General features: G+C 37.5%; 1 protein-coding gene across 2 annotated transcripts in view; it reads right to left on the bottom strand.

The window, feature by feature from the left end:
- Nucleotides 1-7,901: 7,901 nt before the first annotated feature.
- Nucleotides 7,902-13,604, bottom strand: part of LOC143894261 (liprin-alpha-2-like) — a 38,362-nt gene continuing 32,659 nt past the window's right edge. For both annotated transcript variants that reach the window (XM_077400413.1, XM_077400419.1), the window contains exon 3: nucleotides 7,902-13,449. In XM_077400413.1, the coding sequence (XP_077256539.1) occupies nucleotides 12,177-13,154 (978 nt within the window). In that variant the 5' untranslated portion in view covers nucleotides 13,155-13,449 and the 3' untranslated portion in view covers nucleotides 7,902-12,176. The remainder of the gene's footprint in view (nucleotides 13,450-13,604) is intronic.

The following is a 13,604-nucleotide window of genomic DNA, read 5'->3' as shown; positions in this document are numbered from 1 at the left end:
AGAGGAGATGAAGATATGAGAGAGAGAGATAGAGTGAGATAGAGCGAGAGACGAGTAGAGAGAGGGAGAGATATATAGAGCCTACAGAGTGAGAGAGAGAGAGAGAGAGAGAGAAAGACTATTTGCGTGTCTTAATACACATGTTCTCCGGGGCGAAGCCCGGCGGGGCATGCTAGTAAGTTATATAAACTAAAAAAAAATATGGTAATTTGTAGTAAATCGTTGGATAAACTACAAAAAAATAGTCGCATTAACGAAAAATATATTGTGTATGCAAAAAGTATGTTGTAGTAACATGAATAATATTATTGTAGTAATATCAACTAGTTTTTGAAATATAAAGAAAACATAATTTTTGTAGTAAAGGGAACATAATTTTTAGAGTTGTCTAAACAAAATTTTTTATTCGTTAAACTAAAAGACTTAAAAGTAAACATTAAGTAAAAAAGCATTACACAAAAAATTAGAATTTTAACCTAAAAAAGAATTATCATACAGATTTATAATTGAAAATTGAATAATATATATGTCCTTATATGATACTTACAATAATTTTATTTGTTACTCAAGAGAAATACAATATTGTAAGTATCATATAAGGACATATACATTATTCAATTTTCAATTATAAATTTTTATGATATAATTCTTTTTTAGGTTAAAACATATCTGCAGTACACAACACTTTTGCCATAATTTCACAGTAGCTAATTCACGGCGTGCTATCAGTTTATCTAAATTTTTCTTTCGAGACAAGTCTGAATACGTTCTCAAGAGATGCACACAGGAGAAGAATACGTTAAAAACAATAAAAAATAGAAGCTAAACCCCACCCATATCAATTTATTGCGTATGGATCACTACACACAACTGACACAACCTCGGACACAACATATCCTCGAATCCTCGAGACAAACGAAATACGACAGTATAAAGGTGCGTCCACATTATCGAGGCGTACCTCGATCGCACATGTGAAGAAGTTTGGCTTCTGAAAGTATGCTTCACTTAAAAAAAAATATTTGTTTAAACTGAAAAAATGTTATTGTCATATCTATTTGTATGGAGTCTATATAACTGTGTAATTATAGTTAAGGCGCTATTTCACTATCAACCAACAGTTGACAAATGTTGTTTCTGTGACTATATTTTTATAGTATTCAGTACTACTTTAGTTCTTATTTTTGTAAAACTAGTTGCAAGTACTTAAATTTCGGAGTTGTCAAATTATAATTGCCACAACCATTTCGTTTTCTCTCAGTGCCGTATTTGGTTGTAGTCGAATTGGATCTTTTGTTCTTTGAACAAAATATTTGGTTCCACATACATATTCTTGCAATAAAATTATTGTGTTCTTCCAACAAAGGTATTTGTTTGCTCATATAGAAACAAATAACTTGTGTTGTGTCAACATAAGTTATGACGTGTCAACGAAAATTTGGTTATTCCAATCAAATGGGTTTCTCAGTGTAAAATTTAAATTTAAAGAAATGGCTTGTTTATAAACAATTAAATGCGGAACGTTGCTTTGCAGCTACAAGAAAACAATGCAACTTGAGAAATCTAAAACCGATATTAAATTCTTGAAGTATCTGAAGATATTTAATTCTCGGAACGTAGTTATTATAGAGGGAGGAATTTTTCTTCCAAGAACAGTCAGGAAGAATATCCAGAGAATGTACGTGATTATTGATCGTGTCCGAGAGTGGTGCTCGTGTACAAAACTTTTTCGCAAAAAAAAGTTCTTGACTGTTATGAAAAATCTAGAAAGATGAAGTATATGCAAAAAGGAAATAAGTTACGATTTAAAAAATCACATCGGAAACTTACTTGGCTAACTTATTATTTTTCGTACTCCACTGTTGCGGTGTGTGTGTGTGTGCATGTGTGTGTGTGTGTGTGTGTGTGTGTGTGTGTTCGTGGGCGTGGATCTAAGATCAAGCGGTACGGTGGTACCGTACATAAAAAATGTAAACTATATGTTCACTATATTACACGGCTATATTCATGCCGTCACGACGATAGTATTACTAACAAGGGAACGTTTGAAACTATCCCTCACCTATTTTGATGGGCAAAAAATGTATTTAAAAAAGGTTACGGTATTATAAATAATCTCTGTAATCGTCTATTCAGATTTTTTTAATGTCATATTTTTGCAAAAATAACATTGAAGGGTGGGGGTATGTTAAAAAATATAACATTTAAAAAAAATTTAAATACACGATTACAAAGATTACTTATTACAGTAACCTAACCTTTTTTGTCAAAAACATTTTTTCATATACCTCATGGTTTTAGAGATAATCACTTGTAATCAAATACATAGAATTTCTTTTGAGGAGTTGTTTCAATCCCTAAACATGCTTCAAAACCGATAAAAAAACGTCTGTTATTTTTCTACTCTACAAATCTAAAGCCCATTAAAATCGGTTCCCAGAGACAGTTCCAAACGTTCCCTTGTAAATTTATTTGAAGTTTTTCACGTCAATCAAGCTTTCAATTAAGATATCTCAGAAATTAAAAGCATAATAAAAAATGTACCATTTTTCTTATATAATGTTTATTTACGCAATTACTTTTATTTATGCGTGCATAAATTGTGACTAGTTTGATTACGATCGGTGCAATCAATCTCGAGATTTCAAAATTTTAACAGCAAAAAAGTCACTTTTTTGTTAAGCAAGTTCAGATTTCAGTCACACGCACACAAAAACGAGTTTATTCCTCAAGCTGCAAGCTGCATTCGCAACTCTCACATACGTGCATATTTGGATGTATGTATGTAAACTCAAGCACGCATACATTTTCCTGTACGTCTTTCAGCGGTCTCACAACTGCATTAAAGCGCATATTTGAATGAATGTGCAGTGCACACGTGTAGGTACGTAATAAGCATGTACACATTGTTCTTTTAACGCATTCATGGATGACAATACGCTATGCAAGTAGCTTGGACAGCGCCGCTCAACGGCCACTTTCCGAAACTCTAGGAGTTTTAACAAAATCCGAAAATGAATAATGTTCCAAGTCCACAGTATTTCTCATAGTGCCTTTTCACGTTGACGCTCGACGCTCATTTTCAGCAAGCAAAAATCTTCAGAAATAATATCTTTTATTTCTATATTATCCATAAAATTTTATTACTTGAAAATATTAGGAAAAACCGGGGCTAATTGGCACAAGAGGCAAGTTAACAATGCGTTCCGTTTATGTATTTATAGCAAAAAAAAACAATGGAAAAGTTATCACAAAATATCTCTTTTATGACATAGGTACTTTTCCCAAAGTTTTATTTAAACCAAACAAGTATTACAATAGAAAAAGAAAAAACTGTGATTCAAGAGGTGGCAAGTAAATTTTCGAGCGTTTCAAAATATTGCATTAATGTTTTTCAACCTAAGAAGTAAATCAAAGTGATGTATCATTAGTTAAAAGAAAGAGTTTCTGTTACTATACGACATGATATTTTGAGGAACAACATCAGTAATTTATTGTAATAATATTACTGAAATCAAACGTATATAGGGATGGGGTATGTTGGCTCATATCAAGGCACGCTCATTGCAGCTTGACTTGTTGTTGCCGCGCGCGTAAGACCTATGTGAGTATATGATTTGCTATTTATATACAATGCTGATAGAAGCTAGATATATATATTTATATTAATATTTTTATGTTGAAAAAAGCTACATCTAAAATAGTTTACAATTGGTTTTCTTCAACAGCATTTTGCTATTCGATCATTACAAAATAATTTTAAAGATACAATCTTTATCAAAAAGTACATATCTGTTACCCGTTTTGTGTTTCTATTACGTTTTCATTAATTTAACATGGACTTTTGTCGCATAGTCAACTTACCCTACTGTCTGGGCAAGTTGACTACAATGCAGCATGTTCCTATTTCACTTATTACAAAGAAACTATACAGTATACAAGAGCGTTCTCCTGGCATGAAAATGTAGAGGAAAGGTTCTCTCTATCATATTAGTACTGTTTAATCATGATAATTAATGTTGTTTGCAAACTCAAAATGCCGAAATTGTGAAAACAGTGCCAACGAGCTCCGATCTCCCCTACTTGAAAATAATTAATATTTTACGCATTACGAAGTCTATGTTTGATTGTACTGGAACGATTAAGGGGATCCTGGAGCGACGGCAATTACCGATATTTACAGATATACGATTTTCTTCGAATTGGCTTTACAGATTTGAAATCCCATTAACACGTTTAAAGTACGTACAGAATAGATAGATGGAGTGATAAATTGAAGACTAAAAACTTAAAAAAGAATTAAAAAAATTATATTTGATACTACTTGATGTATCTAACCTTTTGTATTTAGAGCTGTCATGGAAACTTCGTTCAATATACGAATTATATAGCTTACGTGTACAAATCGAAAGTACCCCACCAATCGGACTAGATCAAAGAACAACGTTAAATCATTCACAGTAAAAAATTAAACGTAATTTTAACATTTTTTACATGTCCCAGAAAGTCCACTCTAAATTTTAAATTAAAATATTCATCGTGTGTTACTTGTTGACAAATTAGAAATGTTAATTAATTGACATTATACTTTACATTTATATTTGTTCTTTTGACTTTATTTTTCAAGTTAGGGGCGGGGTAAAGTCGTCACTATTTTTTCGGTGCCGATTTTTAACAACAAAACAAATAATTTTAGTAAAATGTGGTATACCGTCGTAAAGAGTGAACCCTTGGCTACAAAATTTATACGGATATTTTTAATCTACGTCGCTTTGCTCAACTGGTATAGAGTGAAAACGACACAGGTGCAAAAATTAAAATGTCAAAATTGTCGGGGCGGAGTCGTCACTCCATTCTCGAACTGAATTTTAAATAAAAATTCATAATTCCGATCATGAAAAATGATAGGATACATTTTATTAATTATTTTTTAATAAAAAAAAGGAAACATTAATTAAAAACACGATGGAGGAAAATAATTACAAGAAAAAACGCACACACTTACGCTCGCACGTTTCTCATCAGCTCTATTCTGTCATCTCTGAGCACACGCAGCACATATTATTCAAGTCCTCGCCGGAATCCAACCACTGCTGCTTCTTTGACTTTGATTTTCGCCGAAAGCCTCCATGATATGGCTTGGTGACGACTTTGCACCGAACACAAGTTTCAAGTTTGGTCGCTCATAAAATATTAGGAATCAATGAAAATAAAAAAAAAACACTGGATTCGTGTTCAGCATGCATTACTCTTTAGAATCACTTACTTTGAGATTCGGAGACACAATACTATTTAAGATATTGCAAATTTTTGACGCACAAAAAATTTTACTTTTAACCTCCAAAAACACGTTTGCCTCGATAAGAATCACAACATAACCTCACTAAACTCCGTTGGTCACGTGGGCACCATAAGCCGCGTCTATACAGTATTAATAGTGAGTTCACACAATATACAGATTTCGAGATAATTGCAATGACGACTCCGTGTTCCGGTGACGACTTCGCCCCGGTCTCCCCTACTTCTTTCAAAAATTCTTTATCCCTATTGATAATCTAATACTATATGAATGTAATCGATTTGAATAAACAACCCAAAAATGACACAAAGCTAGTTACTCCGAGGACATACATAGGCCGGTATTCATAGTACGTTCTTATTTCATGACCGTCTTAAGATGCTAATACAGTCACTTTGTTGGCTGGATGGAGTCTTGAGACTGCCTTTGACCAGACTTAAGACAATCTTAAATATAAAATCCGACTATGAATACTAGCCATAGACACTTGGACGTGGATAAAATATTTATCTTTTTATTTTTAGTTACAATTTTTCCGTCGCTATTAAATTTTAAATAAGGGATTCGAATTTCTTTGAGTTGTATAATTTACAATTTTAATCTCCTTGCAGCTACTAGGGTACTTAATTCCTAATAATTAAATATTCTTACCTTTAATTATAATATCGTCTGGACTACAAGCAAAATATAGTTGCTGAAATTACTAAACCTACTTCGTAAACTTTTAATTTAGTTTGACTTTTAAAACAAGACCTAGCAAAATGGCTTTTATTTTGTAGACCATAGCTCATGTTATCGGTTAAAGCACATCGATACTTATTATTTTGAAATTGTTTAGCCAAATCTTCAAAGTTATTCTGTCTCGTCTTACGATGTACTCTATTACTGCATGTCTACCGTATCTCTCAATATGCCAAATAGTGGTTTGTGATTGTCCAACTAAATTGATGAATATTTCTGTCCACTTCGATTTATCCATTAACTGCAGTAATAAGTGAACAAAGGGCATCATATTTAGAAGACCATTCCATGATCTTTAATTTAATTTTTGAATAACATAAAGCAATTTCGTATAGATGATATGTTTGTAAATCCTTCCATAATAGTAATTCAAATAATTTCTCAAGAATACTCTAAATGTTGTAAGTTGTAATATTTCTTCTCCATATGTTTTTACGTATTTCTCGTTCTGTTGAACATTTTTTTCCAGCTCTAAACATTTCAGCCATTGAACAATTCAAATGCTGTAAATGCTTTTCTGATACATCCTTTACATCATGTATTTTAAAATTTTTATTTTTTGATGAATTTTTAATAATTCTTCCTTTCTACTCGAAAAGTTCTACAATCCGCCGACTTTCTGCATATTTCTTTAATTGTTCATTAAACGGTTATTGAACAGTCTATTCCAAATCATTGGAAAGTCTGTTTAATAATATATTTTCTATATTTATATATAAGTATACAAACAGAAGCTGCATGTTTACAGAATCCTTTTCCTTCTTTGCAACTGTATCGTTTATTATTCGATCCAAATTCAACTAAATAATATTTAAACAAAAATTACATAAAAAGGTACACATCAAAATAAATCTTAACAAAAATTGATTAAAACTGAATAAGTAATATTTACTTCGCCAGTCAATAATTAACTTAATTAGCAGTAAAGACTTTAATCGACCTTACTGGCAATGATTATAATCGTCATGACAATACGACCATTAGTTTTGGTCAAATTAATCGTCAAGACTTTCCACCATGGATTGTGATCCTTCTGAATTGATGTAATTTTGATGCTTATATATTATTAGCATCTTATTAAAATAATAATTTATATTGCAAAAAAATTTATTAATTTTTTAAGGTCATGTTTAATTAGTCAAGTTTTGTTAATACTGTATTAAAGTGCTGTGTACATCAGAATTATTTTCCAGATTATTTATCGAGTATATTTATCTTATCTCTATTGTTTATAAAAGAAGTATATAAAAAATAGACCCAAATAAGAAACTCATCGCAGCTCGACGAAATTTGGCAGGAACGTTCATATCAGCTTCAAAATGATGCCGGAGAAAACATTTTCGTTGACATTCGTCTAGAATAAAAGTGGTGAAACGCGCAAAAAGAATCGCAAGAAAAACGATAAATGTGATTGTGAACAGCACCAGCGTGAAAAGGTAAAAAAATCAACTTTTCGGTAACAATAATAAAGTAGGGGCATTCACCATATATACAGTGTCCCATTTCAAATGATCCAGACAACTATCTCGAAAAATATGGAAGATATGGAAAAACGTTTTAGAGAAAAGTTGTAGGATATCAAGGAGAACAAATAATGGTAAAATCATTTCTTAAAAAAGCCATATAGTTGCATATTGGAAATTACATTACTTTTCTGCAAAGCAACAATGTGTTTTCTTTACACCGATTGATTCATCTTATTATTCTGTACATAAAAGTATTAAGATACAGTTACCAAAAAATGAATAGTTTACAATACATTTTATTATACCTTAAGTATGTCAAAATGTGCCAGAATAAAATATAAAATATCTCATAAACTATTTTTTTATATGTATGTAGATTTATTGTGTATCCCCGTAGGGTTTACAAGGCGTTTTTTATGAGGAACGTACCCAAACCTCTTACAAATCACTCCCTTACGCGCCTGGCCATATGCGACCTTACATTTCATTTATTTCCCCTCCCTTCGTCTTTCATTTATCCATCTCCTTCCGCCTTTTTTGCTTTAGCCATTTCTCCGCTTCCCTCCTTTCTGCCACTGCTCTTTCTCTTTCCTTCCTTCTCTCTCTCTCCTCCCGCTCGCCGCCTTCCCTCCTTCCTATTCTGTCTTCGCTCTGAAACAAAAACCCACTTCCTTTTCCCTCCCCTCCTCTTTACTCCAGCCATCTCCCTCCGCCTTCCTTGCTTCTGTCATTTCTCCGCTTCCCTCCCTTCTGCCACTGCTCTCCTCCCCTCTCTCCTTCCTCTCCCTCCTCCCGCTCGCCGCCTTCCCCCCTGTTCCGTCCCCGCTCCTCCCACCTCCCTCTTACTCTCCTTTCTTCCTATGGCCCTCGTCCTTGTCCGTATCCATACTCTCGCCTCCACCGCTTTATCCTCGTCCATCTTCACCCTTAATCTACTCTCCTAGCTCCTTTCTCCTTGCCTCCAAAGTCCAGCTCACGCACGCTTGTCACCTCTCCTCCACCCACTCTGTCTCCTCCGACCTTTGCCCCATCCCTGCCATCGTCTCTTTTCCTATCCAGTCTTCCTTCCGCTCCTCCACGGTTTTTCTCCTTCGCATCTCCCTTACACCTTTTCCTTTCACCTTCCGTATACCTTCCTCCTTTACACTTCACCTCTGCCAGTGCGTCCAACTTTGTTGCTTCCCTACCTCTCCTCTCAGTCTTGCCATCCCAGCTGCCTTCCAGCGCCGCCGTCACACTTTCTTCCATTTGCTGCGCCCTCTATCCTCTTCGCTTTCTCCACACACCTCTCGCTCATTGCCGTCCCGCGCTGCCGCATCTATTATTCTCCTCCTCCGTGCTCATCATCCTCGGCGCGCCTGCGCGAGCGCCGCGTTGCTCTCGCGTCTGCACTGTTGCCCCCGCTCGTCTCCCCCCTCTCGCTCCTTCAGTCACTTTCCTAACCTCCATATTGCTCCGTCTTTTTCATCCTCCGTTTCTCTCCTCCCGCTTCGATTTTCCCTTCTCCTTCACTTCCTCATCTTCCTCTCCGCTTTCTCCATCCGTTCCACCTCCTCCGTCCTCTCTCTCTCCTCTCTCTCTCCACTCGCACCACGTTCACTGCTCCTCTCTCCTTGGGCCGTCCACCACGTCCAAGTCCGATCGCCCTCCTCAACTATTTTTTTTTTTTTTTATAACTGTACCTTAATATTTTTATATGTAGAATAATTAGAAACTTGCATATATTGCTTCCTCATCATTACAGATCGTTACCATTGCTCTTATTTTATTTTGCTCATAAAGCTTCTTCTATGAGGAGGCCAAACTAATAAATACTAATAATATAATTATGCATCAAATAAAATACAAGCTTCCTCATAAGAGGAGTTTTATATTTCTTCGTACATTAGAAACATGAAAACTATTAAATAGTTTTTGTCCTTTTAATACATTTTTTTCTAAAAAGGTTTAGTTAAATCTCTTGGAATCCATTCTTATTATTACAACCATTCTGACCAATTTTTTTTTTTACTTTATGGGAGTATGCAAACGCGCGTATGCATAACTGCAGATTTTCATTTTGTTTTTATAGATTTCTTTTGTTTTAAATATATATTATTGAATAGTCAGAATGGTTGTATTAACAATTAACACATTAATTTACGTTTGTAAAATTAAATTAAAATTTTATTACAATACAAATTAACTTAAAAGACTCTTAAAGAGATACAATTTTGATATTTATCTTCTAGAAAAATTGTGAAGTTTAATTTGATATACAATTTTTATTCCAGACTATAAATAACCAAAAATTATAAATACTTTAGCAACAAAAATCAAAGAAACATATAGCCAAAATGATATTTCTGATAGTTCTGCAATATCTTTGATCCTTAGAACATCTTTGATTGTCATCTTTTAGTAAACATTTGAGACTTCCGGTTCCGGAGAGAACGAGAGTGACAGGTGTGCAAGTGAGCGAGAGCAAAAGGGCTTAGAAGAGAGTGACGAGGGAAGCTGAGGAAGGAGAGGGTGATAGAGCGAGGAGGTGTGGAGGTGAGAGAGTGAGAAGGTAAGAAGGGGAACAGAGGAGGGGCAGGTAAGAGGAGATAAAGGGAGGTAAAGTGTCTAGGCACAGAGAAGGTGGAAGCACGAACGGTAGCTGAGCTAGAGGGGCGCACGGTAGGTGAGTCGAGCCGAGAGCGGCAGCACGAGGTAGGGCGCAAACAACAGCGAAGAGAGAGGGGCGACTCGACGCAGGATCCGGGACGCGGACAGTAGCGCGAGGCAGGGCATAGAGTAGGTGGTGGAGCTAGAGGGGGAAGTGAGCCGAGTTAGGAGGAGATGAGTGAAGGGAAAGAAAACGGGAGGAAGGGAAAGAGTGCGATAGGTAAGGTTAAGGAAAAGGAGAAAGTTAGAAGGGGGAGCACGGGAAATTTAGTAGAGTTATGGAAGAGGAAGAGGGAGGAAATGGATAGGAGCGGGGGAGGAAAAGGAGGAGATTTTTAAGAGAAGTAACATGACGGCAAGATCTCCTAAAAAAGATTCGGAGATAGGTGTGAAGGAGTTGGGAGAAAGAATGGGAGAAATGATGGAGGAATTTAGGGCAGTGAGAGAAGAGCTAAGGGAGGGTTTCAAGGAGCAGGGTAGGAAGATGAGAGAAGAGATAGAGAACCTGAGAAGGGAGTTTAGGGAGCGAGAGAAGAGATGGAAAGAGGAGAGGGAAGAGACAAATAAGCAGAAGGAGAAAATGGAAGAAAGAATAAGGAAATTGGAGGAAAAAATGGAAGAGAGGAAGGAGGAGAAGAGGGAGGAGGAAAGAAATGGTAGAGGGGAGGTGGGGGAGAAAATGAGAGAACTGGAGAGAAGGCTGGAAAGGAAAGAAAAGGAGGAGAGAAGAAGAAACATTGTAATAAGAGGGCTGGAAGTAAAAGAAGGAGAGAGGAGAGAAAATGCAGAAAAGTTACTAGAAGGAATAGGAGCGAAAGTAAGGGCAATAGAGGTGAAGAGAATAGGAGGTGATGCAGAAAAAGGAAAGGAAATGGTGCTGTTGAAATTGGAGAACGAAGAACAGAAATGGGAGGTTATGGAAAAAAAGAGGAGCCTAGTGGGGAGGAAGGAAAGAATTACGGAGGACCTATCGTGGTAGGAAAGAAGAATGAATTGGAGGTTGAGAGAGATAGCGAGAGGGGAGGAAAGAGAGGGTAGGAGGGCATGGATTAAGGCAGGCAGAATAAGGTTGGAAAATACTTGGTGGAGATGGGATATGGAAGAGGAGGTGTTAAAGGACAAAAAGGGAAGGAGAAGAAAGGAGAGCAGAGGAGGGAAGGAAGGGAAAGAAGGTAAAAAAGGAGAGGGAGAGGTAGGAATGGAGACGGGGGAATAAGAGGAGAAGAGGATAGAGGGGGTGAGATAGAGAAGGACAACGCGAAAGTTAGAAGAGAAGAAGAGGGGGAAAGTAAGTCAGTTTGGAGGATAGTATTCTGGAACGTAGCTGGGTTGGAAAATAAAGATAAGGATTTTTGGGAAGGGCTGAAGAAAAAAGATGTGTTAGTCATGTTAGAGACCTGGATAGGAGAAAAGGGCTGGGAAAGAATAAGGGGGAGACTTCCAAAAGGGTACGAGTGGGGGGTGCAAATGGCGAAGAAAAAGAATAAAAAAGGAAGAGCAATAGGAGAGATGATAATGGGAATAAGGAAAGGACTGAAAGAAAAGGGAACGGCAATAGAAGTAGATAGGGAGGGCTGGATTGCGGGAAAGGTCAGAACAGATGGCGAGAAATGGAGTATTATAGGGGTGTATGCAAAGAAAAAGGGGATGGAGGAGAACGTACAGGAGTTAGGAGAAAGAATGGAAAAGAAAGAAGAAGGAAGGTATACGATAATTGGGGGAGATTTTAATGCGAGGACTGGTCAAGAAGGTGGGAGGTTAGAGGAAGAGGAGGGAGGAGGACTGGGAGAAGGAAGAAGGTCGAAGGACAAGAAGGTGGACAGAGAGGGGAGGCTGTTGGTAAATACCTTAGAGGAGAGAGGATGGGAGATATTCAATGGAAATGTGAGAGGAGACGAGGAGGGGGAGTTTACTTTCACGGGGGGAAGAGGAGATACGGTGATTGACTACATAATAGGGGAAGGAGAAGTAAGAGAGAAGATAGTAAGCATGGTAGTGGGGGAGAGAGTAGACTCGGACCATCACCCATTGGAAATAGTAGTAAGAAGGGGGAAAGAGGAGAAAGACAGGAGAGGAGGGTGGAAGAAAAGAAGCAGGGGGGTGTGGAACGAGGAAGGAGCAAAGAGGTTTAGAGAAAAAATAGGAGAGGTGGAAGAAAAAGAAGAAGAGTTGAATAAGGAATGGGAAGAAATGGAAACAAGAATAACAGAGGCAATAAAAGGGGTAGAGGAAGAGCTGGGAAATAAGAAAGGGAAGGTGGGATGGTGGGATGAGAAATGTCGAGAAGCGAAGAAAGAGACAAGGAGAAAATTAAAAGACTGGAGGAAGAAAAGAGGAGAGGCCAGTGCGTACAAGGAAAGAAGGAAAAAATTTAAGAAGATATGTAAGAGAAAGAAGGAAGAGGAGAACCAGAGATGGGAGAGAAAAGTAGAGGGAGCAAGGAGGGAGGCAGAGGTATGGGAGATAGTGAATAGGGAGAGAAAGAAAAGGAGGGGAATAGAGGAAGGAATAGAAGAGGAAGAATGGAAAGAGCACTTTATTAAGTTATTAGGAGGAGTAGAGGGGAGGGTGAGGATGGGGAAAGAAGGGGAGAGGGAAGAAAAGGAAGGAGAGGAGGAAGAGGAGATAAGTATAGAGGAAATGAGGAGAGTTATGAAGAAGCTAAAGGACGGAAAGGCAATGGGAAAGGATGAGATTCCAGGAGAGGCCTGGAAGCGAGGGGGGAAGGGGTTGGAGGTTTGGGCATGGAAATTTATCAATAAGATATGGAAGGGGGGAGGATGGCCGGAAATTTGGAAGGAAGGTATAATTACGCCAATCGTAAAGAAAGGGGAAGGAAAGAGGGCAGAGGAATATAGAGGGGTGACAATAATGCCTTCTTTGTATAAGGTGTACACGGCTATTCTGGCGGAGAGGATAAGGGAGGAGATAGAGGGAAAGAGAATGGTACCGCACAACCAGACAGGTTTTAGAAGGGGAATGGGAACGATAGACAACATTTACGTGTTGAACTACATGGTGAACAGAAGGTTAGAGAAGAAAGGGGGAAAACTGATAGCATGTTTTGTGGACCTTAAGGCGGCGTTCGATTCGGTGGATAGAGGGATACTAATAAAAGCTATGAGAGAAAGGGGAATAAGGGAAGGACTGGTGAGAAGGACGGAAGAGATGTTAAAAGAGACGAAGAGTAGGGTAAGAGGAGGAAACGAATTGAGAGAGGTATTCTGGACGGGGAGGGGAGTAAGGCAGGGATGCCCTTTGAGCCCGATTCTGTTCAATGTGTTGCTAGCAGACCTGGAAGAAAAAATGGGTAGAGTTAAATGGGGAGGGATAATGCTAGGAGGCAAGAGGGTGTATACTCTGGCCTACGCGGATGATATAGTGCTAATCGCAGAAAACGAGGACCAAATGAGGAGTCTGATAGAAAGACTAGAGGGGTACCTGGGCAG

This window comes from Temnothorax americanus, unplaced genomic scaffold (assembly GCF_048541705.1).
Source record: "Temnothorax americanus isolate GAGA-0224 unplaced genomic scaffold, ASM4854170v1 Scaffold134, whole genome shotgun sequence".
Taxonomy (NCBI): Eukaryota; Metazoa; Arthropoda; class Insecta; order Hymenoptera; family Formicidae; genus Temnothorax; species Temnothorax americanus.
Note: the sequence above shows the minus strand (reverse complement) of the source record. Positions and strands in the feature narration are given on the sequence as shown.